The 21,587-nt window shown below is 57.8% G+C and overlaps 1 protein-coding gene across 1 annotated transcript in view; it reads left to right on the forward strand.

Moving 5' to 3' along the window:
- The first annotated feature begins 404 nt into the window (after nucleotides 1-404).
- JPH2 (junctophilin 2) overlaps nucleotides 405-21,587 on the forward strand; it is a 36,767-nt gene continuing 15,584 nt past the window's right edge. Inside the window, exons 1-2 of the mRNA XM_026093060.2 lie at nucleotides 405-1,380; nucleotides 10,698-11,481. Coding sequence (XP_025948845.2) covers nucleotides 1,002-1,380; nucleotides 10,698-11,481 — 1,163 coding nt within the window. The 5' untranslated portion in view covers nucleotides 405-1,001. The remainder of the gene's footprint in view (nucleotides 1,381-10,697; nucleotides 11,482-21,587) is intronic.

Genomic DNA, 21,587 nt, shown 5'->3' on the forward strand with positions numbered 1-21,587 from the left:
TGAATAGTTAAGATATACGCTGTGATCTGGCTGATCGCTCTGCTTTTACCCTTGGCTTTAGTTCAGCAGAGTTAAGTACTCTTTCTTCAGCCAGGGGCAAGCAAAGCTGACTTGAAGCTCTACCTGAAGGAGCGTTTTTCTCCCTTCTCCAGCTCGACGGCTCCGTCGAGCCGGGCAGGGGCGGGAGCCCGGCTCTGCTCCGTCCTCGCCGGGGCAGCAGGGAGGGGAGAGGGGCAGCGGTGGGAGAGCTCGCCGGGGCCGCCCGGCTGCCGCCGCCGCTCCGCGCACCGGCCGGGCAGCGCAGCGCGGAGCGAGCGAGGCGCCCCCTTCCCAGGGTCTATTTTAGGCAGACATTTACTTTCCCAGCCTCTTCTCTCGCTGGATGCCTGCCCGGAGGGGGGGCGCCCGGGTGGTGTGTCTCTTTCCTCCTTCATAAAAGGGCCGCGAGGCGGAGGCCGGGCTCCGGGGGGTTATTTTTGGGAGCAGCTCCTGGGATCCGATGGCCTTGTTAGGGCAGCGCTGACCTTTCTCCCGGCGGGGGAGGAGAGCGGCGGGGCGGCGAGCCGGGCGGCGCCGGGCGGGCAGCGGCGGCGCATCGCGGCCGGCCCCGGCTCCGGGCCGCCTCCTCGGCCGGTGCCGGCGGCCCCCCCGCTGCGGCGGGCGGGCGGGCGGGGCGGGGGCGCGGCGCCGGGGCAGGTAGCGGCTCCGCTCGGCGCGGCGCGGCTCCCCCTCCGCGGTGCCCGGGGCGCTCACCGCCCCCGGCCCGGCCCGGCCCGGCCCTCCTCCGCGCTCCCCTCCCCTCCCTCCAATTCCTCCTTCCTCCCGCTGCCCCGGCCCCTCGGCCGGGCGAGGCGAGGCGAGGCGAGGCGGGAGGCAGGCGCCGGCTCCCGGGCGATGCGGCAGCCGCTCCCTCGGCCCAGGCTTTCGCCCCTGGCAGAGCTGCCCGGCTGAGCGGGGAGGGCTCGAGGCGGAGGAGCCAGGCGGAGGGGCGGGCGGGTACCATGAGCGGAGGCAGGTTTGATTTTGACGATGGAGGCGCCTACTGCGGGGGCTGGGAAGGGGGCAAAGCCCACGGGCACGGCATCTGCACCGGCCCCAAGGGCCAGGGCGAGTACTCGGGCTCCTGGAACTACGGCTTCGAGGTGGTGGGCATATACACGTGGCCCAGCGGCAACACCTATGAGGGCTACTGGTCCCAAGGCAAGAGGCACGGCCTGGGAATCGAGACCAAAGGACGCTGGGTTTACCGGGGCGAGTGGACCCATGGCTTTAAGGGACGGTACGGCACGAGGCAGAGCATGAGCAGCGGAGCCAAGTATGAAGGTACCTGGAATAACGGGCTGCAGGATGGCTACGGCACCGAGACGTACGCCGACGGAGGTAAGGGTGGCTCTGGAGGGGCTGAGAGGGCGACCAGCAACGCGGTTCCTGGCCTGTGCCGGCGGAGGCTGCGTGCCGTCCCCACGGAGGGGTTACCCGACCCTGTTCCTGCCAGCGAGGTCTGGACAGGCACGAGGGACGACATCCAGCCCTGCTGGTGCTGGGTGCTTCAGCTGGAGAAACAGGGGTGGAACTGCCTTTTAAAAGTGTGTCCGTGCCCTGATTTCGGCAGTGTAGCTGTCCCCTGGGAAGGCACAACACGTGCTGCCTGCCTGCTCCGAACGTGAGGGGGGAGCCCTGAGTGTTACCCCCGCCAGAGCTGCTCAAGTGCCCACTTGAGAGCTGTTCTCAAGTGCCAGGATCGATAGTAAAGATCAGCACTCTTTATTTTATGTAGTCCATGACTCCGGATTTTCCAGTGATAGACTATTCCAGTTCATGGCTGAACTAAGCGAGAAACTCCTCGCTGGTTAGCGACTGCAGCAAGCCCTTAACTTTCGCGTTGGCCTGTGCGTTGTGAATGTTTTCACATTGGATATAAGCCACCTACAGCATCGTAGTGCACTTTGTGTATTAAATACCACTCGCGTGTCGCTGAACGAGTGCCTGAACATCTGCTTTGCTGAAACATTCTGGTTGAGTTTATCAAAGCTGTTTAGGATGCTTAGTCACACGTCTTTCCCCAAAATAAACCCCTTAGATTACTTTGAAACTCTCAACCCCTGCTAGTACACAAATGCACTGAGTAGTCAGATGTTTGTTGTACCCTCCGTAAATGCTTAGTCTAATTGTGTTTTTGCATTAGTGGCACATTTTGGGTTGGGAACATCACAAGAATCTCTGTGCTAGTAATTCTGTAGCTCTTCAATACTGCGATGTTCCAGGCTGCCATATTTAGGATAGCTAAATAAAGAGGGTGATTTGAAAGAAATACCCTTCAAAATATGTATCAGAATTGCAACTATATTTATCCAGGCCATGCAATGGAGTCTGTTTATAAAGAAAAATAACAGTAATGGTATATATCTTCAGAATAAAAAGCATCTGATTTATAGACATCAGAAAAAGGGATTAATTCAAGATACTGGCTGTCAGAGTTAGGCTTTTTCATATATAGATTTTTCTCAACAAGTTCCCTAGGTACTTGGCTAACTTTAAGCTTGGGAACATAGTCTTCTAGTTGACTCATTCCGTTTGTGCCCTTTGAGGTTGTTGGTGTAGATGCAGACCAGAACTGATTCATCTCTCCAGCTCCTTAAATTTTAGCTTGTCTGCCATGTGGCCATGGATTTGTTAAAACACTCAAATTGTGCATGTTGCACAGAGATGTCAAAAGTTAAGGCTAAAACATACATGTACTTGCAATGCACTTGTGCATTGCAAAAACTGAACGTCTTGACTTAAGACCTGTAGGTTACGTGTAAGCTGTGTCTGACTAATAATGTGCAGTGATCTGATAACTGTAAGCAACAGTTGCCTGCTGAATATCTTCTATGCAATAACTTTAATTCTGAAGATCTCAAAGTATCATACACGTTTTCACAGGCATTTCCTCATTGATTACTAACGTGCATCTTTTTCTGAGGGCACAGTGCTACAGAATCTCGGCTTAATGTTGTGCAGGAGAGTCTAAAGAGGCAAAACCTGACATAGGAGTTTGAATTTGATTAGATCTTGTACTGAGCACTTGGAACAGAAGAGAGGGAAACATGAGTCAAGATTTTATCCTATATGGATTTATAGGATAGCATTTCTGCCAGCATAACGCTTCCCAGCCCTCCCTGGGTGTTGTCCGATACTCAGGAATGTGCTGTCTACGTGATCCCTGCAGCAGTCCTAAGCTGGCAGTTTAGCCCTGACCTGTAAAGATGTAACCTGCCAAAGCCACTGTGGGCAGTGGGGAAGCTGAGCCACCCGAGTGCCCAACCAGACCCACCTCGTGAGGCCTGAGAAGTTCACAACAGAGAGGGCTCCAGCTGCCAAGCGTCTGCTCGTTGCTTTGGGTGGTCAGGTCCCGGCTGGTCTGTGTCTGAGCAATTCATTCAGTGTACGAACGTCTGTGATGTGAAGGGAACATGTAGAAGGCTACATCTGAAGCCAAGTTTCCGATTGTTGGCCAACATCAAGTATAAGGGAAAGAGGTGGAATTACCTTATTAACTTGCAGGACCTGCTCCTGTATTGTCTTCTCACCTGTGCGTAGTAACCATCTGCAAGGTCCAGATGTGGCCAGGCTGTTAATAGGACCTGTTAGTGTTTGAATCAGAGGTTGCCAAGATAAACATCTGGAAACCCTTTGGAAATCTGCCCTCCCTCGAGTAGGGGATGTGAGTCACAAGCCCCTTGGAAGCCAGCCATGCAAAAAGAGGTCGCTGGGAAGAAGGGGCTCTTGCCAGTTCGCTAGAAGCTTTAGGTCAGTGTTGGGCCGTAAGCAGAGTTAATGGAGATGCAGCTGATTCTAATCTTTTAAAATACACTTAAATCAGTGTATGAGGAAGCTGGCTTGCCTGTGATTTGTGTCTTGTGGCTGGCTGTGTTAGGTGTCTAAATAAAGCCCAGATCTGGAATGAAGCTTTTCTTGTGAAATCCCATGTAGATTTTTGGTGTTTAGTAAGAAGTGAGTTCATGTTACGGTTTAGCCCAGTCACTGGCTGTATCACCCTCTTATTCTCCTCTACCAAATGCCCGTTTTCATGAAAGCCCTGGGAGGTCAGTCTCTTGAAGAACTCTCCTTCTGTGAAGTTGATTGAAATCAGGGAGGGGTTCAGAGCTCCCTGGGTATGGACAGGCAGATACAGTAACACTATGATACATTTCTTTAGGTATCCAAGCTAAATATATGTGTGTGTGTCTGCTTCTATTACCAGGAAAGGGCTTGGAGCCCCTTATAGGGGCAGGATATGATATCTAAAGAAGAAGGTGATTTGGGTTTTGGAAGGCTCTGCATGAAGGAACTCACCACTTTACAACATGAGTTAGAAGTAAACATCTAATTATTTGACTTTCACTTCTAAATTTTATCTCTACTGGAAGGAAGATTTCATTTTTGTCTTTTGATTCTGAGTGCTTGACCCTGTCAAATCTTACTGCAGAAAAAAATATCACTGTTAATGCAGAATATTACTGCTAACAAAGGATTCGGGACCAAACCTGTGCTTTGCTGTACAAATCACCTTCTATATAAACGTATATGTATGGCGGGGAGAACTCACTTTCAATCAAAGCATCCTAAAACCAACTTCTTATTTCCAGTGCTGCAGTTTGGTTTCTTGGGAGCTGAAAGAAAATAGTGGTGTCAATTAACTGTGTGCGGAAACAATTGGACCACTGGGTGATCACGAGACCGCAGGAAAGGGGAAAAGAAAGAAGGAAGCGTGCTTTCAACGCAGATGTGAAATGAGGCGGCGCGGAGCCTCGGGGCGCGCAGCTCTGACGCTGCCCCGGCGGGGCCAAGGCCGAAAGCGCTGCAGGAAGGGGCTCGGCAGGCGAGGGGGCAGCCAGCGCCGGGAATGATGGGGAAGCAGGAATATGCTCCGCAGAGAGCTGAGATGGTGCTGGTTTGTGCCCAGGCGTACGGGACCGGCGGTGCAGACCGAGGGCTCGGCAGGAGCCACCGCCGGGGGCGAAAGGCAGGGAGGGTTTGCTGGAGCTGGAGCAGTGAGGGCAACAGGTTTTGCTCGCTGCATTATCCCAAGGGTGGCCGGCGGACAGCGCGGTCGCTGGGGTCGGTTGCACTCTCGCAGCCGCTCCGGGGCAGCACCCGTGGGTGCTGGCGGCTCCGGGCGCTCTCGCAGCCCACCGGGCCTGGCGCACCTCTGGCGAGGGGCTGGGGGCGGCGCCCCGTCTGCAGCACGTCTCCTCCGGAGATCTCCAGGGGCCTTATGAGAACGGTGGGATTATCTCCCTGTGACCGAGACTGACGGAATAACCTGTCAAAGGTCACGTCACGCACCAGAAATGGAGCAGGGCCTCAAATCCCCGTGTCCTGGTCCGGCATCTGAAGTCCTGCAGCCCAGGCTGCCTCTGTAGCAGCTCTACTGCAAGGCTGAACTTAACCCGGGAATTAATGCTGTGTCTTTTCTTTCTCCCCATTTTTTGTCCCTTTCTTTCCCAGCAGAAACCATCAGACAGTGTTACAACGGTCCTTCCCCTGGTGGCACTGACGCCACCACCGAGCACCAGGCTCTCACTGGGCTGCCCGGCTTGCGCGTGGCTCCGTGCACTGGTTCAATGCGTCTGGCCTTTCGTGCTGCCTTCTCCTAGCACGTCTGTCATCAGGGTGACAGCAGGTGATTGTAAGAGCGATACTATTGCTGCATTAGCAAGTGGTAGTAAGTATCACTACATTAGTGATACACTATTGCTACGTTATTTACCCTGCTGTTTGCATTATTTACATCCATAGCTGACCACCGAGAGCTGAGGCGCAGCCGGGGAAGGGGCGAGGGGACGGCGGCTGTCAGCGGGCTCTGGCTGGCGGGGCGGGTGCACACCGGGAGCTGAAGCATTTGTCTTTGGCGCAGCTGGGCACCGTCTCATCCTGCCCTCGAGCTACTGCCAGGAGGAATGACGTGCTGCCAGGTGACAGGGAGGCTGCCACCACCCGTCTGCTGTGAATCAGTGTTTAGGAGGGAAGCCTGCAGGGACAGTGCTCTCCTTCCCGTCCTCTGAGTCTGCACAGAGAGGGTCCCCCGTCCCCGCTTTGTTCGGGGGCAGACCCTGGAGAAGGCAGACCTCGTCTGCCAGCGGGTTGGCTCGGCCCGTGCAAGCTCGGGCTGCCACGGTGAGAGACAGGGTCGGGGAGGCAGGGAGAGAGGCTCGGTCCCAGTTTCAGCCTAGAGGGTTTTTTTCACGTGAGAATATGGTTCCGCTTTTTTGCAGCGCCTCGGGCACAGGGCTGCGCTCCTGCCGCCTGTGCCACTTGTGAGCGGCATGGCCGCGTTGGCTTGCAGCTCCGCATCCTGCCCGTCCCACGTCACATCATGCCCAGGGCAGGTTTATCACGGGGAAGGGTGTGCGCACCGTTATACAGGAGACGGAGAGCATCGGCTCTCCCTCAGGCCGGCCCCGGCTGCGTTTCCACGGGAGAGCGGTGGGGAGGCGACCACCTTTCCGTGCTAGAGCATCCCCCCCCGGCAGGGAGGGAAGTGCATTACTGAGCCGGGTGGAAAGACCCTGCCGCAGCCCCCACCATCACCCCCCCGGGGCTTCGCTCCTTTGCCTTCAGCCTCGTGCCCCGGACAAAACTGATAGTCCAGTTACGTACAGTTTTTCATGCAAAGAAGATTTTGTCATTATGCAACTCTAAAGACTAATTTGACATCATCTTTTCTGAGCCATGTGCAGCTCTGGAGCCCGTGTGCCCGTGCCTGGCCTGCAGCCCCACGCGTGGAGCGAGCCCTGTCGCTGCCGTCCTCACGGCCCACCCCTCCGCTCCGTCTCCTTGCTCTTCCTACGTGGGTAAAGCAAAAAGCACATTTCAGACACAGGGAGGTGTGTTTTTGCCATAAAAATGCACATTGTAATGCTCCAATTTTAAAGAAAAATGGAAAGAGGGCAAAACTCCATGGGAGAATTTCTAAGCCAAAATTTCTAAGCCAAAATTTTTGGGCTGTACTGCTGGGCTGGGGCAGGAGAGCACTGGGGGAGGGGAGAGCGGGCTGACTATCCCCGGCAAAATCAAACTCCTGGGAAGAGCCACTTTGTCACCAAAGCATTCACTGAAGTCAGGACAACTCTGAACCAGGTGGAAAAAGAAAAAAAGACCTGCACCGTCCTAGCTCCTGCTTGTATATTTTAGTATCAAAACTTTTGATATATGTGTATTATTTCTAATTGCGGAATGCTTTGGTGCTCCCAAGGCAGGTGGGGGTGGGATGCACGCAGGTGCGCTCAGAGCGGGTCTGGGATGCGGAGCGAGCGGGTGCAGCCCTGCTCCCTACTGAGCTCAGTGCACTGGTACCTAGGAGCCTGCCTCTGCTCCCAGGTGTGATTTAAAGTCCGCCTGCTCGTACAGCAAGGGACACTTCATGCCCTGAGAAAAACCCTCTGGCTACAGAGCGAGGATGAAGCTCGCCCCAGCAGCGGTTTTGTCCGGCTGGGAAGCCGAGCGCTGCCGGGCACCACTGCCTGGCTGGACACTGCTGCCTGGCCACCGCGGAGGTGGGGACAAGCTCGCGGCTGAGCCACCGGAGCCTTCGTGGAGCTGGGAGAGCAGGTGGGAAACTGAGTCAGGAAAGCATGAGATGAGCTGGGAGACTCGGCAGGAGCGCCGGGGCTGGAGCCCAGCAGCCGTGCCTCCCAGCGCTGCGGCTGCTTTTCCCTCACAGAACCGGCTGTATTTCGCTGCAGCAACCCTGACGGGGGGCTGAGCGGAGACGTCCCCTCCGCGGGGCTGGCGGGCTCCGCTCGGAGGGCGAGGCGGGCGCTCTGCCGCGGGCTGCTCCCGGGGGCGGCTGCTTGCCGCGTGCCGAGGGTCTCCTCTGCCTGCCCCGCGTTTGGTCTGCGTTCCTGGGGGGCGGCAGTGTTTCCGCACCCTCCATTGAGCCAGATGTGGTGGCAGCTGTGGTCGCACCACGCGCTGGAGAGGAAATGTCGCGTGTCCAATATGGGCTCAAATCAGGCAGCCTAAACCAGCCTAGCGGCATGATCTGCCCAACATATCGTGTAGACGTGCGGTCGGGGTTTACCCGTGTGCCAAGGAGCACCAAATCTCTGCTGCTGGAAGGCCCACTCTGCCACGTGGCTTTTCCATTCCCCCGCGGCCGGGAGGTGGCCTTGGCAGCGGTTGGGAAGAAGGGATGGAGTTAGGGGCTCGCTGGAGGGCGGAGGCAGCGCTGAGCCTCCCCATCCTGCAGGACGGTCCCCGATTGCCTCTGCCAGACAGTTAATGCGGCAGCGAGAGCAGACGGAGCCGGGCGCGGAGCATGGCCCCTGTCTCCCACCCATTAGAGGCACGGAGGCCTCTAATGTCACCCCTATTGCCCGTCAGCCCTGCTCGCAGCCATTGCATGAGATGAAGCGCTGAATTCACAGCTCACGTGGGGAAGGTGGGGGGAGGGAAACAGGGACAGTACGTGTGCTCTTTGCAGCTCTTTAACTGTAGTTTCTGAGGATGAGTTGTCACCCTTCTGCAGAGAGGGACCTGGGAGCCCAGGAGGGTGCGAAGCTTGCCCGGGTGCGTACACCGGAGGGGTGCAGCACGCCTCAGGTGGTGGTCCTTGGCCTCCAGCTCATGCCCAAGCTACCAACCTGTGCTGCCCTCCCCTCCTTACTTTTTCCTAATAGAAATACTTAAAGCTCTGCCAAGACACGGGGCGCTGCTACCTTGCTCCGGCAGACGGCTCCCCTCGGGCACCCGGCCCCAGCGTGCAGACACCCCGCACAGCTTGAGCCCCCGCTGCCTTTGGTAGGCTCAGCAGGGAGACCAAAGCCGCAGGGAGCCCGAAAGCCCTGTCCCGGAGCCGTGGGGCGGGCGAGCACGGCCCCCACACCGGGGGCTGCCGGCCGGGGCAGCAGGTGCTGCCGGGCGCGGGCCCGTCTTGTCTTTCCCGGCCCCCAGTGCTGTAAGCCAACACCCCGCGGACGGGGCCAAAGCGGCTTGCGACGAAACCTGAGGCTTGGGAGATCATGCCGCAGAAGTGGCCTGGGAGCCTGTTAAAATATGCACTCCCACCGCCACCAAAGAAGGACCGGGATTCGATCCCGGGGGAGCGGGGTCATCCCTGGTCTCACGGCAGCGTCTGCGTGCGGAAAGCAGTGCCTGGAGGCCAGGTCACCCCCTTCCTCTGGGGGGGAGCTGGGGGACGCCGCCACCGGGAAGGGCGCGCGGCCCTGGGAGTGAGCCCATCCTGGCACGTCAGCGTCACTGCGGGATGAAACGCGGGCGGTTTGGGACAGGTGCCCGTGCAAACGCCCCCCGCGCAGCTGGCCCTGTGCCTGCGTGGTGGCGCAGCGGGCTGCCTCCGGGCTGGGGCTGCGGCTCTCCGGCCGGGCTGGCCCGTCCCGGCCTCGCGGAGCTGAATGCCGCTTTTGTTTGGGGCGGTTTGCCGGTTACTGAGGCAACTGTATCTACGGAGCGTGGAAACCCCGGGCTGCCGGGCCGTCGCGGTCCCCGGGGCTGGGGGACATCACGGTCCCCAGGGCTGGCCCTGGGAAGTCCTGGCCGGCCGGGCTCGGCGGGGGCGCGCTGGCCCTGGCAGACTGTGCGGCGGGGAGACATCGCCGCTGTCTCAGCGCCCGCCGCTGGGTAAAGGCTCCCCCCCTTGGCTGGCCGGCTCTTCTTAGGAGCCCTTCCTAGGAGCTCTTCTTGGGCAGGGTTTCGATAGTCGAAGTCCCTTGACGTCCTGTTGAGCAAGGTCAGAGCTGCTGCCTTCGACTTGCCGTTCTGGCACTGGCATCTGCCTTCTTGCCCTGACAAAAGGCGCAGATGTGGAAAGGGTCTGGCCGGCAGAGGAACAATGTCCTGTCACCTGTCCTTCAAGCTGTGCTGGAGGCTCTTAGTGGGGTCCCGTGCCCCTGGGTGCAGTCCCCTAGCAAGCATGTCCCTCTCTGTGGCCTCCCGTCCGTCACACGTGGTCTCTGAGCTGGGTCAGGAGAAGGGGGACAGGGCTGCAATTTTTGGAGCTGGGGGCAGAGCTGGGGGAGCCCTTGGCAGAGCTGCTGCCCTCTCGTCCTCTCCTTCCCGCCCATCTCTCCCTCTGCACAGCGCGGCTCACTTCTTGGCATTGGGACTGTGGGCAAAATGTACGTCAGGGAGAAGGTGCTGCTGCTGCAGGTGTGCTGGGGAACCTGGGCGATGGCCAGGTCCCATCTCTTGGGTCAAGAGCCCATCCCGGCAGGCCCACGAGTGACAAACTGCAGCAGGGGCTGGGAGGGACTGCCACCGAGCCATGGAGAGCTGTGCTGCACGGGGCTGCTGCCACCCGCTCAGCGCAGCCCGGGCTCAGCCCCACCGCAGCTGCCTCCTGCTCCCAGCTGCCCTGGTGCAAACCTGGACCGTGTGCATCCGGGTTGCCTTGGGTTTGCACTGGTGCAGCCTGGTGCTCTGGCCCCTCTCTGGTGAGCTCCAGGAGCCCTGTCACCTGCTCTGGCTCGTATCCCCCGTCCTCGCTCCCCTTGGGGCTCCACCGTGGGACTGCGGCTTTTGCAAACAGATAAATAATAGTGCGGTTTGGGCTTCTCTCTTCTAGGGAAGGCAAAGGTGGATGCCTCTCATCCGAAGCGGGCATGGCAGCATAGCACGTTTTCTTTTGCTGGATTAATGCATGTGGGAAAGGAAAAGATGTCTTTTAACCAGGTCCCTCCTCTTTCCCATAGGAACATACCAGGGCCAGTTCACCAACGGCATGCGGCACGGCTATGGCGTGCGGCAGAGCGTGCCCTACGGCATGGCCTCGGTGGTCCGCTCCCCGCTGCGCACCTCGCTCTCCTCCCTGCGCAGCGAGCACAGCAACGGCACCCTGCCCCAGCAGGACTCGCCGGCCGCCAACCCCGAGAGCCTCCCCATGTCGCCCACCATCACCCGCGGCGGCTTCGCCCTCAGCCTCTACGCGGACGCCGAGGCCGGCAAGCCCAAGAAAGGGGGCCTCTTCCGCAGGGGCTCCTTGCTGGGGAAGCTCAAGAAGTCCGAGTCCAAGTCGTCCCTGGCCAGCCAGAAGAGCCGCGTGAGCTTCCTCAAGAGCGAGAGCGGCATCAGCTCGGCCGCCAGCGACGCCACCTCCACCGTCAGCCTGGGCGAGGGCGCCGAAGGCGAGGAGTTCCCCCCCTTCGAGTCCGACATCGACGCCACCACCACGGAGACCTACATGGGCGAGTGGAAGAACGACAAGCGCTCGGGCTTCGGCGTGAGCGAGAGGTCCAGCGGCCTCAAGTACGAGGGCGAGTGGCTGGACAACCTGCGGCACGGCTACGGCTGCACCACGCTGCCCGACGGCAAGAAGGAGGAGGGCAAGTACCGCCACAACGTCCTCGTCAAGGGCATGAAGAAGCGTGTGATCCCCCTCAAGAGCGCCAAGATCCGGCAGAAGGTGGACCGCAGCGTGGAGGGGGCGCAGAGGGCAGCCGCCATCGCCCGGCAGAAGTCGGAGATCGCGGCTTCCAGGTAGGCACGCCAGGCCAGGAACAGCCCCCAGCTGCGGCGCGGCGGTGACTTTATGGCATTTGATTTTAATCGTCATTTAATTTTAGCAGGTCACTGTAACGGGCGCCCTGGGACAGCCGGTCAGACGTCGGGAGGCAGGTGCCCGCCGGGTGCCGGGGCGAGGAGGAGGCGGCTGCCATGGAGCGGAGGTGGGCCCCGTCCCCATGGCTGCTCCTCCTCCTCCCGCGGCCGCGGGGGACGGAGGCGGTGGGCGCGGGTCCCCGGTCCGATTTGCTAAAGCAGGCGCTCAGTGCCCGACCTGGTCGGTGGGGGACGGAGACGTCAGTAAGGGAGAACGGGGGCGTTGGCGGCTGGAAGCTCGGAGCCTCCTCGCTCCTCCTCTTCCTCAGGGAGATGCAGTCATGAAAGCCGTCACGGTTTCATCTCACCGCTCTGTTGAGCCCTTTCCCTGCCCGGGTTTTGCCCAGCAGCGATGGCGATTTTTCGTCCCCCAGAGCCAGGGCCGTCCAGGCTGGACGTGCCCGACCCCTGGCCGTTTTATGACCCTGGCGGCACCGCCAAGCCTGCCTGGGACGTGACTGCACCCAGGGAGGTGCCTTGTTGCAACCCCGTCTCTGCCCCTCCACAAAGCCCTTAGAGAAAGCCCGGCTCTGCCTCGCGGAGGGCCGTCTCGGCTCCAAGTTTTGCGGGAGCGGGCTTGTTTTCAGCAAGGCTCCGTTGCCTTGGAGACCGGCGGAGAGAAGCCGGCAAGATTTTGGGCGAACGCCGTGCAGGGACAGCTATGATAAAAGCACCAGCGTGCCGCGGCGTGAGCGGGCGGCGAGGGGCAGAGCGGGCTCAGCCCGGCAGCGGCTCCCGCGGTGCCCCGGCGAAGCGCGCGCCCGCGCTGCTCCCCGGCCATAAATAATGAGGTTAAAGCTGCAAAAGCTGCTCCCTGACAGCTCGGTCGGTTTATATAAGCCTCTCTTTATTATGCACTATTTACACATTGGATCAAGCGCGGTTCTGCAGTGTCTTGCATTAGGGCTGGAATGCGCCCGCTGCCCTCGCGGGGGACTGCAGCCCTCGCGAGCTCAGCTTGGGAATGATTTCCTATTAAGGAAGCCTTGGAGCTGGAGGAAATAAGACATTACAGCCGTTTTCCTCAGGGAGTCCTCCCCTCGCAGACCGTGTGTAACACAGCCGCTGAGGCCAGGGAAGAGGACAGAGCCCTCCCCAGCGATAAATCGCCTCCGACCGCATTCCCCTCATTCTCCGCGTGCGGTTTTGTGTGCGGCTGAGGATGGTGACTGCTGCGGCTCCGGGAGGGTGGCTGGTGGTGCAGGGCAGCAGCATCTGGGTTTCCCCCTTCGGGTGTCGCTAAAAAGCATTTTGCAGGACGAAGTTGGTGCTGCTCAGATATCCAGGGCCTCGGCAGGCAGAGCTCTGCCTGCAGCTGGTACCGGACCTGCTGCAAGGGGAGGATTGCCTTTGCTTTCGTTAAACTTGAATTCACTGTTTCAGGCAGCGTTTCGCCTTGGAGCAGGCTGCACTGTGCAGAGCTGCTGCTCCTTCCTGCTGCCTTTTACAGCTCTGATTCACCTGCTGCCCCCTTCTTCTTGTAGCTCAGCTTTGTCGTTAAGAGTAGATATATTAAATATTGCTTAGAAAGGCTCCTCAGGTGTAATCCCAGCTCTGTCACCAGCTTTCTCTGTGATCTTGGCCCCTCCCTCAGTTTCCACACCCAGGACAGTACGTAACTGTGTACGGATTTTGGAAATGAATCGCCGAGGTTTATGAAAGGGCTGTGCTACCCCCAGCACCCTCCTGGCTCCTGACCGCGAGGCAGCGTTTGCTGGCCTGGGTGTTTGCGTTACTCCTGCCACTGCAGCATGTGCCGGAGGGCGCGGGCTGAACCCGCGTGCCCGAAACGCTTCCCCTTGCACCCGTCCTGCTTGGAGCCGCGGGAGCTTTGCACCACAGCCTGGCTCCCGTCCTTTAGGTCCTGCCCTGATGACCGTGCATCCCTGGTGGGTCTCAATCCTTTCCTGATGCAAATCCCATGGCAACTACAGAATACACCTCTGCTTTTGAACGCCCCCCACCTCCTTGTCTCCAGCCAGAGCTGCCTGGAGTATCTCTGCCTTCCCCACTCAGCCGCCGTCCGTATCCCAAATGCTGTGTCCCGAAGCCTGTGGACACCAGCTGCCGAAGCTGCCCATCCCAGCATGTCCTTGGATGAAAGCCACTTGTATTTCACCGCTGGGCTGGCTACCCAAGGCAAGATAAACTCATTACACACCAGATCACAGCGGATCTTTCGTGTGTGAGGACGAGGAACAACTGGCCTCACCTTAGCGGGAAGTGGGTTTCACTGGGGCTGGCGGGTCTCAGAGGTAGGAGCTGAGACTCAAGGATTACCCGAGAAGCAGTGCTCATGTCAAATTCCTGTGTCCATTAAGTCCCAGTGTGTGTAAATGGTGCCAAGATTTCAGAGGAGACAAAATGGGGGATTTGCCCCCCCAGCCCCTGCGAGCCCTGGGCATCACTTTGCTAGCAGCACCCAACCAAGACTCCCGCTGTCAGATCACCTCACCCAAAGAAACGTCTTTGAGGCCACACGAGTCCTTCCTTGGGGGAAGGTATGACATATCTCTACGTGTGACTATCATTAGGAACTAATTACCGTGGCCAAGCAACCTGACCGAGCAGAAGCATGACTAAATCCATGCACCTTTGCTGTTGCGTAGGAAAGTTGATTTTCATGGCACTTGGGGAAGCCCCTTGCAGAGCCAAACTAATGTGACATCCAGTCTTTCACTGTTTGGGAGTGCAACGTCCAGGGAAGACCAGAATTCACTCTTTTTGCACCATAAAAGGCTCTGTAAGGCAAAGAAACCTAGAGAAAAACAAGCCCGAGTGCTGGCAGCTGCGCAAACCGCTGCCAGTTGCACCTTAGGAATCTCAGGCATGCTACCAAAACATGAAGATACGCAAGGCTGCAGTGCTCTGCAGCACGGCTGTGCTGATGTGCTTTCAAAGCCTGACACGTGTCTGGTGCGTGACGATGGATATGAACGAGGTGGCAGACCGGGAACGCGTGTTCAGTGGCCATCAGAAAATCGTCCTCTTCCTCCTCTCGTTGTGGGTGTCTCCAGTGCAAGGGTGCCCGTAGGCCTGGGCTTTGGTTTGCAGGTCCTCCCCTCCGCGTGCTCGGTTTGAGTTTTCTGGCTGCAGCTCTGGACCCGCTGATGGCCTTGTCCTCCAGGCTGCACACCTCTGGCCTCGCCGGGTCCCTCCCAAATTCCTTCCAAGGTGGAAATCCAGCTGCTCTCTGCATCGTGCAACGGGTGGTGGGCAGAGCTGGCATGGCCTCGCTGCAGCCGGAGGGAATAGTGGAGGTTTTTTTTCATGATTTCAGTGGAAACTGTTCAGCGTGGGGTAGGGCTATCCCAGCCGTCGCGATGCCCCAGGGGCGCGGGCTGCACTGCGGCGGCTCCCTGAGACCACAGAGCACACGGGCTCCCTCCCGGCACGGGCAGCGGGACCTGGGGACTGGTCGGCTTTAGTCTCTTCAAAATAAGATGAAACAAGGAAATAGAGGAGGTGCAGGATTGGCTGCATTTCGAGAGTGCCAGCCTGGGTCGGGGGGATGGACGTAGATTTTGACATCTGCACACTCAGGAGCTGCGTCGTGAGCAAGAGCGGATTTCCTCCTAACTAACGAAGTCAGCGGTGCGAATATCTCAGTCCCAGCTCTGCCCCGCTCGCCTGGCGCTGGCTGGGCTCCTCCATCTGTGTCTCCTCGTGCTGCCAGGTGACTTGGGCCACGGTCAGTGGGGGACTTTGCAGTGCATCCTGCAACGCGGCGATGTGGCCAGTCCCTGCGAGCATTTGAAGGGTGTGCATCCTGTTACCGGTGTCTAAAATATAGCTGTCAAATGTCGTAGGACCAGAAGGAAGTCAAAATGTAAGGGGCAATAAAGAAATCGCTGCTGTGCCTCACCTGTGTATCTTTAGATGCCAGCCCTGAAGTCTGCGAGCGGCTGGATGCTTTGTGAGTGGAGAGCACAACCAAAAACGAGTGTATTTCTAGATTTTTTTTTTTAACTGTACTTTCTACAGAGGTCCTACCATGCTGCCACTTGAATAGCTGTCTGTAAAGATGTCTCTAAACTGGATTTTGAAATGTTTGGCATTGATATCCTTTAATATAGGGTTTTCCTTGTCTGAGTGCGTCCAAGCAATGGCTCAGGGTGAGTCTGGGGGTGCATTAGGACGTCGCAGAGCCGCAGCAGGGTTCGGCATTGACATTTTGCGGTGGCCTCACATAGGCCTCGCTCATGACACAATTTCTTGCCTGGTTTTGAAGCTCAAGGGGGTTTTTGGTCTGTCTTGGAAGTGGCCGGCAGCAGCAGCGTGGCCAGCCTGAATCAGGGAGCGCAGAGCAGTGCTTCACCCGCGCGGCAGTGGAGAGCCGGGGCCGCGGCTCCCTCCCGCCCCTGCCGCTGCAGGGCTTCGCTCGTCCCGGCTCCGCCGCGCCGGCCGGGGAGCCGCCGGGGCCTCTGTCCCGGGCTTCTCCAGGGGTCCATGCCCAGCGGAGAGGGCAGGCAGCTATAACGTTGTCCTCTGGGCTCTCAGGTGCAGGACGTGCGCCCTGTCCGGCGCCAGCGCCCCTCGGAGCTCGTCCGGGGGTGGCCAGCGCTGGCCGTCCTGCAGGTGACTGTCCCCCTCTGTCTCCTCCAGGGAGGAGAGGGGAGAGCAGGGGGCCGCACCGTGCTGCAGCAGGGGCTGGGTGCTCCTGGCCGGGCCAGTCCCCAGCACAGGGGCGCCTAATCCTCCTCTGCTGTCCCATTTTCACGATTCCTTCACAGCAGGATTGAATAGCACGTGATGGATGGGTGTGCAATGAGGAGAAACGTATCCGTGTAGCAGGTGGGGAGGTGTAAGGTGACCGTGTTTGCTAGGGCAGAACCATGTCCTTGCCCTGTGCAGGATATTGGCTGCGACTCACCTTCCAGCGAGAGCCCGAAGAGTCAGGGTGGCCTTTCTGCAGCGGCTGGGCACGCTGCTTGCTCCTGCTCACCCAGCAAAGGCATTTCTCAAAAGACTTGGTGTGTTTAAAAAGCAGATAATCTTGTTTAATTAATTCTCAATTAATACAAATTCACTCCCTGGCATTTGTTTCCACACTGAGTGAAGTCCAGTGGCTGGGGCTGTGCCTGGGAGCACCGTGCTCCCCCGCTTCCTCCCCCGCACTAGTGCCAGAAATGCTCGTTCCCCTCCCGTGAAGCAAAATGAATGAAGATCTTTTCCCATTTGCATCTGCTGAGCACAAATGACCTGCTCTGCCTGGCTTCCCATGATAAACTGAGATCAAGGATGAATGCCAGGAGGCAAGCCTTCGCTCCAGCCTTCCCGCAGGCCAGCATCGGATGCGATGGCTGTGGGAGCTGCCCCCGGTTTTCCAGGCTGCTGTGTTTCTGCACAGACGCAAACGTCTCCTGCACCTTGCGTCATGGCTTTGCTAGGCCATTGCGTGTGTTTTGATTAGGAGGATTTCTACACGAGCCTCCCTGACACCCTAAACGGTGACTTCAGTGCAGCAACTTTGTGTCACCCATCTTGGAGATGGGGGCACCCGGTTCCTGGACCAGACCTAGGGCCTGGACACTGCAGCTTTGCTATCCTGGCTAACAGGCATCTTTGGGGCTTGTTTTTGCTGTTTTAGCAAACAGCACCTTGCCGGGAATCCCAAGAAACAATTCTTGTGCTTTCAAGGTGACAAAGGCTCCTTTTAGTAACATACCCCAATAAAAAAGGAGCTGAAATAAGAAATCTGTTTCCTAAAGCAAAAAGTAAATGCAGGAAATACTTTGTTATCTCTCAGGATTCCCCAGAGCACCAGTATCTAGCTCTTAAGAAATAGTCCCCTGTTTCAAATCACTGCCCACCCGTCAGCTGATTCGTCTCCCCCCCTCCCTGGCGCTGGCGCCGCCGTTAATGGCAGCGGAGGGGATGGAGGGGCCGGGATGAAGGGCGCGAGGAGGCGTCGGAGGCTTCGGTGTCGGAGACGTGATGAGAGGCTGCGGGGAGCCACGGCTGCTCCGCTCCCAGGCCCCCGCTGTGCCCGTGCCGCTCGGTCCCCGCTGCGTCCCTAGAGCACGCCCGGGGCCAGCACTCTGTATTTCCCTCGCTGGAACCGGTGGGCGCATGATGAAGGTGACAATAGGAGTTATTAAACAATAGGAGCTGTTGGCATCTGTAGGTCTAAATGCCACTAGCAATCCAGCCCACAGTGGCCTTCGGGGTTGCTGCTCTCCCTCGGCGGCCTGAGCGTGCAGGGGGGTCGCGTGCAGCCGGCTCCGGGACAGGGCACAGGGCAGCGGCCGATGCGCAGGCTGGTTTTGTGCCTGGTTTTGGAGGAGGAAGGTGCACGCTGCCCACGGAGGGCTTGGTACCCCTTCAAAAAACCCCGTGCACCTGGCTTGCCACCACAGCAGACTCACGTGGGCTGCACCTGCTTTGCAGGCGGCCAAGGGCGCAGCCTCCGAGAGGCGGTTCCTGGCTCGCCTTTGCTGTGGCGCGCAGGCACGGCCGTCCTCGCTGCCGCCTCGCCCCTCGCCGCCTCGCCACTGAGCCGCTGCCTTCTCGCTGCTGGAGTTCAGCAGGGACAAGACTGGGATGGGGGTCAGCAGCTCATCGTCCTCTTCCACGTGCAGGGCATGGGGACAGGTAGCAGAGCTGGGATCAGGAGACCCGGCAGAGCCACGCGACTCGTCCGATGGCTCTGTGGCGTCGCTCCTCTGCGGACGAGGAAGTGCACGCGGGGCTCTGAGCACACGATGTATTAGAGCCTTTTTCAGCTCTTTCCCAGAACTGCCCCATCTCCAGCCCAAGCTGGCTGTGGCTCTTGTGGAGTCGGAGCACTAACGCCGACACATTTTTGATCTTGAATGTTTATTACGCCGAGATGCATTTTGCCTTCAGAGGAGGGTGCACAGAGCTTTATCTCTTTGCATGAATTTCCTTAGACTCGTTCATGCCCTATTAGGGTAAGAGGGAACGTGCACTTCCAGAAGCTCCAAGGACAAAGCATCTGTTGGACAGCAGACTGCTTTCTCCATGGCTTCTTGGGTGTCTCGGTTTGAACCTGGCACAGCTGAGGCTCTCGCTCCTCTAATGAGAAGCAGAGTCAGGAGAGCAGCACGCTGGTCCCAGAGATGGATACGCCTCAGATGGCCAGCCACGCGGAGAAAGTGGAATTAATGGCCTGTTAAGTCTGACCTAGTGGGAAATCCTTATCTCAACAGCTTACTAACACAAGAAAAGGAAAAATGAAGTGCGGCTTTAATCTGCAAAATGACTATGGAAAATGGTAGCTTCTTGCTCAGTTGATCTTCTGTGCGGGACGGGGAGGAGTTGACTCCCGTCCAAATGCCGTGGTTTAAAATCATCCGTTTCAACCAGGCTTTGCGCAGAGGTTATCGTCATTTCAGTGGAATGTGAAGCAGGCTTATCTTTAAAAATAAAATATATTTAAGTAAAATGTCCAATTTAAATATAAAATCTGAGATACAGAAACCCTCTCCGCCTGGAGCAGGGGGGTTTGTGCATTTTTTCAACCTACCCTGGTACAGAGCCAGAGCCCTTTGGCCTCCCGACTATGAGTTTTTCTAGTTTTGCTTCTGTAAGGCCTGGTGAGCTTTCGCAGAGCGCAGCGAGGGACCTGGCGGCTCCCCGCTCCTGCGTGTCCTCAGTAGCTCTCGGCGCGGACGTGCTGGAGATGCTGGCGCTGCAGGCCTGGGCGGTGGTCTGGGAGCTGTCTCGGCTCACTGCATAGTTGTCGTAATTGTTACTTCTGGGCTTCAAATCTGCGAATTGCAGCTTGAGAGCCTCATAGGACTGGTAGAAAAATTCCTCTGCTTTTAATTTTGATGAATGATTGGGCTTCTGACCAAATGCAATATTTTAAGAAATCTGCCTGGTTTCGTTTCCTCAAAAAACTCCAGGTTTTCAGTTTTGGCTGGGGAAAAAAATTGCAAAGCAGATACTGTATTTCCCCGCTTTTTTTTCAGCCTGTTGAGTTTTGGGCTGGATTGCTGAACTCTGAAATACATTTGAGTTAGAATTTGCTAAAACTTTTAAAGGGAAAAACAATGTCACGGAGAAAACCCTTTCTGACCCATTTTGGAGCTGACTGGCAGGTTGGCAATCAGGTAAAACCTGCTTGGCCTGAGAGTGGCCGGACAGGAGCTCCTGGGTCAGCCTGGGCTCCCATGAAATGGATGAACGCTGCTGCCTTGCTTTTTTCTTGGAATGTGGAATTAATCCCCCCCGCCCTTGGCAAGGAGCAGCCTAAATCAGTGCAGCGTTGGTCCGTGTGGGCAGGCACAGGTATGCCGGGGCCAACGGCTGGCAGACCCTGGCTGCACGTAACGAAGCCTGGATGTGTTTATCAGGGGGAGAAGCAGGCTGCTTGGATCTAGCTGCAGTAGCTAATTAAATATGGGTCTCCAGAGCATTAGCTGGGCCCCTTTTGTTGTGTTGTGGTATAAACGGGTATAAATCAGCGGCATGTGTGCATAGTCTCAGCTCTGTGCAGCTCCGGCAGCTACTGAAGAGGGGATCAAAACTGCAAGCAGGCCACTCGCTCCTCCGTGCTCAGCCGTGTCCCGCGGTCATGCAAGCTGTGTCCCGCTCCCTGCTCTCCCCAGGCAGGAGCAGGCTCAGAAATCGGGGCAGGAGGGAGTCCTGCCGTGAGCTACAAATCCCCCCTTTTCCTTGCAGCTCTCTCTGCTGATGGCCTCCCGAGGCGCTTCCCAGCCAGGCTGAGAGACGACGTCTCTCCCAGCCCGGCGCGTGCCTCCAGCCTCTCCGCACGGCCCTGATAGCCAGAGGAGCAAAAGCAGAGCGTGGAGCTGCATTTCCGACACCCCACGGCCGCAGGGCTGGAGCCCGGGGGCTGCGTGGGGCCTTGCGCCCGCAGCCTTGCACCCCGGCAGGCCCCGGCTTGCACCGACCCATTTCGAGCCAGCTCTGGGCAGCTGCCAGCTGGAATCCGAGGTCTCCGCACCGGGGCTGTGGCTCAAGGAGCCGAGCAGCTGCCGCCCGTCCCGTCCCGGCCCGTCCCGGCCGCACGCTGCCACGGCTGCTCCCTCCTGGCATCGTTCAGCTCGTGGAGCAAGCGGGATGAGCCACGCAAAGTTAAAGTAGCAAGTCCCCCCGTGCGGGACGGGGATCCTCGGGTAGTCGTCCTGCCGAGGACAGCTGCCGATCTGTCGGCTGGGAGATTAATGTCACTGTAACTGTGCCGTGGGGACGTATCCTTTGGTGAGAGATGCAAGTGGCTTTGAGCTATTTAGAGCCGAGGATAGCATTTCGGTATTTTAAAAATTCACCAAGTAATCATAAAGACGAATGCTTGCTGAGCCTGTTAGGTTGCAGTGCCAGGCCTGTGCTCCTGCAGCGCTCCACAGAAAAGGGTGCTCTTCTCCCAAGCGAATGGCCTGTGCGCTGCCCTTTATGCTAAAAGGAAGGAGAAAAGGTCCTATTTATCCAGCCAAGTAGCCCGAGTATTTACACAGGGCCATCACTTTTAAATAAGTGCTGAGTTTCACTGAGTGAAAATCCTAGGGTATTTCATGAGCTGTTTGCATGGCAGAGGCGACTGGAAGGCAGAGCAGTTCCACGAGGTCGGGATGGTTTATCTTTTTGGATTTCTTTTCTAGTGATATGGGGGTGTTTCCTTTAGGAGGAGGTTTGTGTTGATTTATGCTGTAATTCATTATGTAGATCATACCCTGCAGGTGCAAAGTACTTAATGCAAACCAGCAAAGACTCTCTCCAGGGCTGGCAGAGTCTGAGTTGGATGGATACCGTGTGCACAAATGGCAGAACAAAAAGAGCAAATGGGTGGTGAAGCAGATGTCTAGCTCTTAGGGCAGGATGGACAGATGGGTTTGACCACAGGATAAGCAAGGGACTGAGAAGGGATGCAGTGCCGTGGACCAGGTACAGGCAAACGAGGGGAGCAGGTGATGGAGGTCTGCTGGTATCTGCATGTGTACGGAGGCAGACATGAGGGAGAGGCGAGAGGGAGATGGACTGGGAGTGAGCAGGAGGAA

This window comes from Dromaius novaehollandiae, chromosome 16 (assembly GCF_036370855.1).
Source record: "Dromaius novaehollandiae isolate bDroNov1 chromosome 16, bDroNov1.hap1, whole genome shotgun sequence".
In the NCBI taxonomy this organism is placed as follows: domain Eukaryota; kingdom Metazoa; phylum Chordata; class Aves; order Casuariiformes; family Dromaiidae; genus Dromaius; species Dromaius novaehollandiae.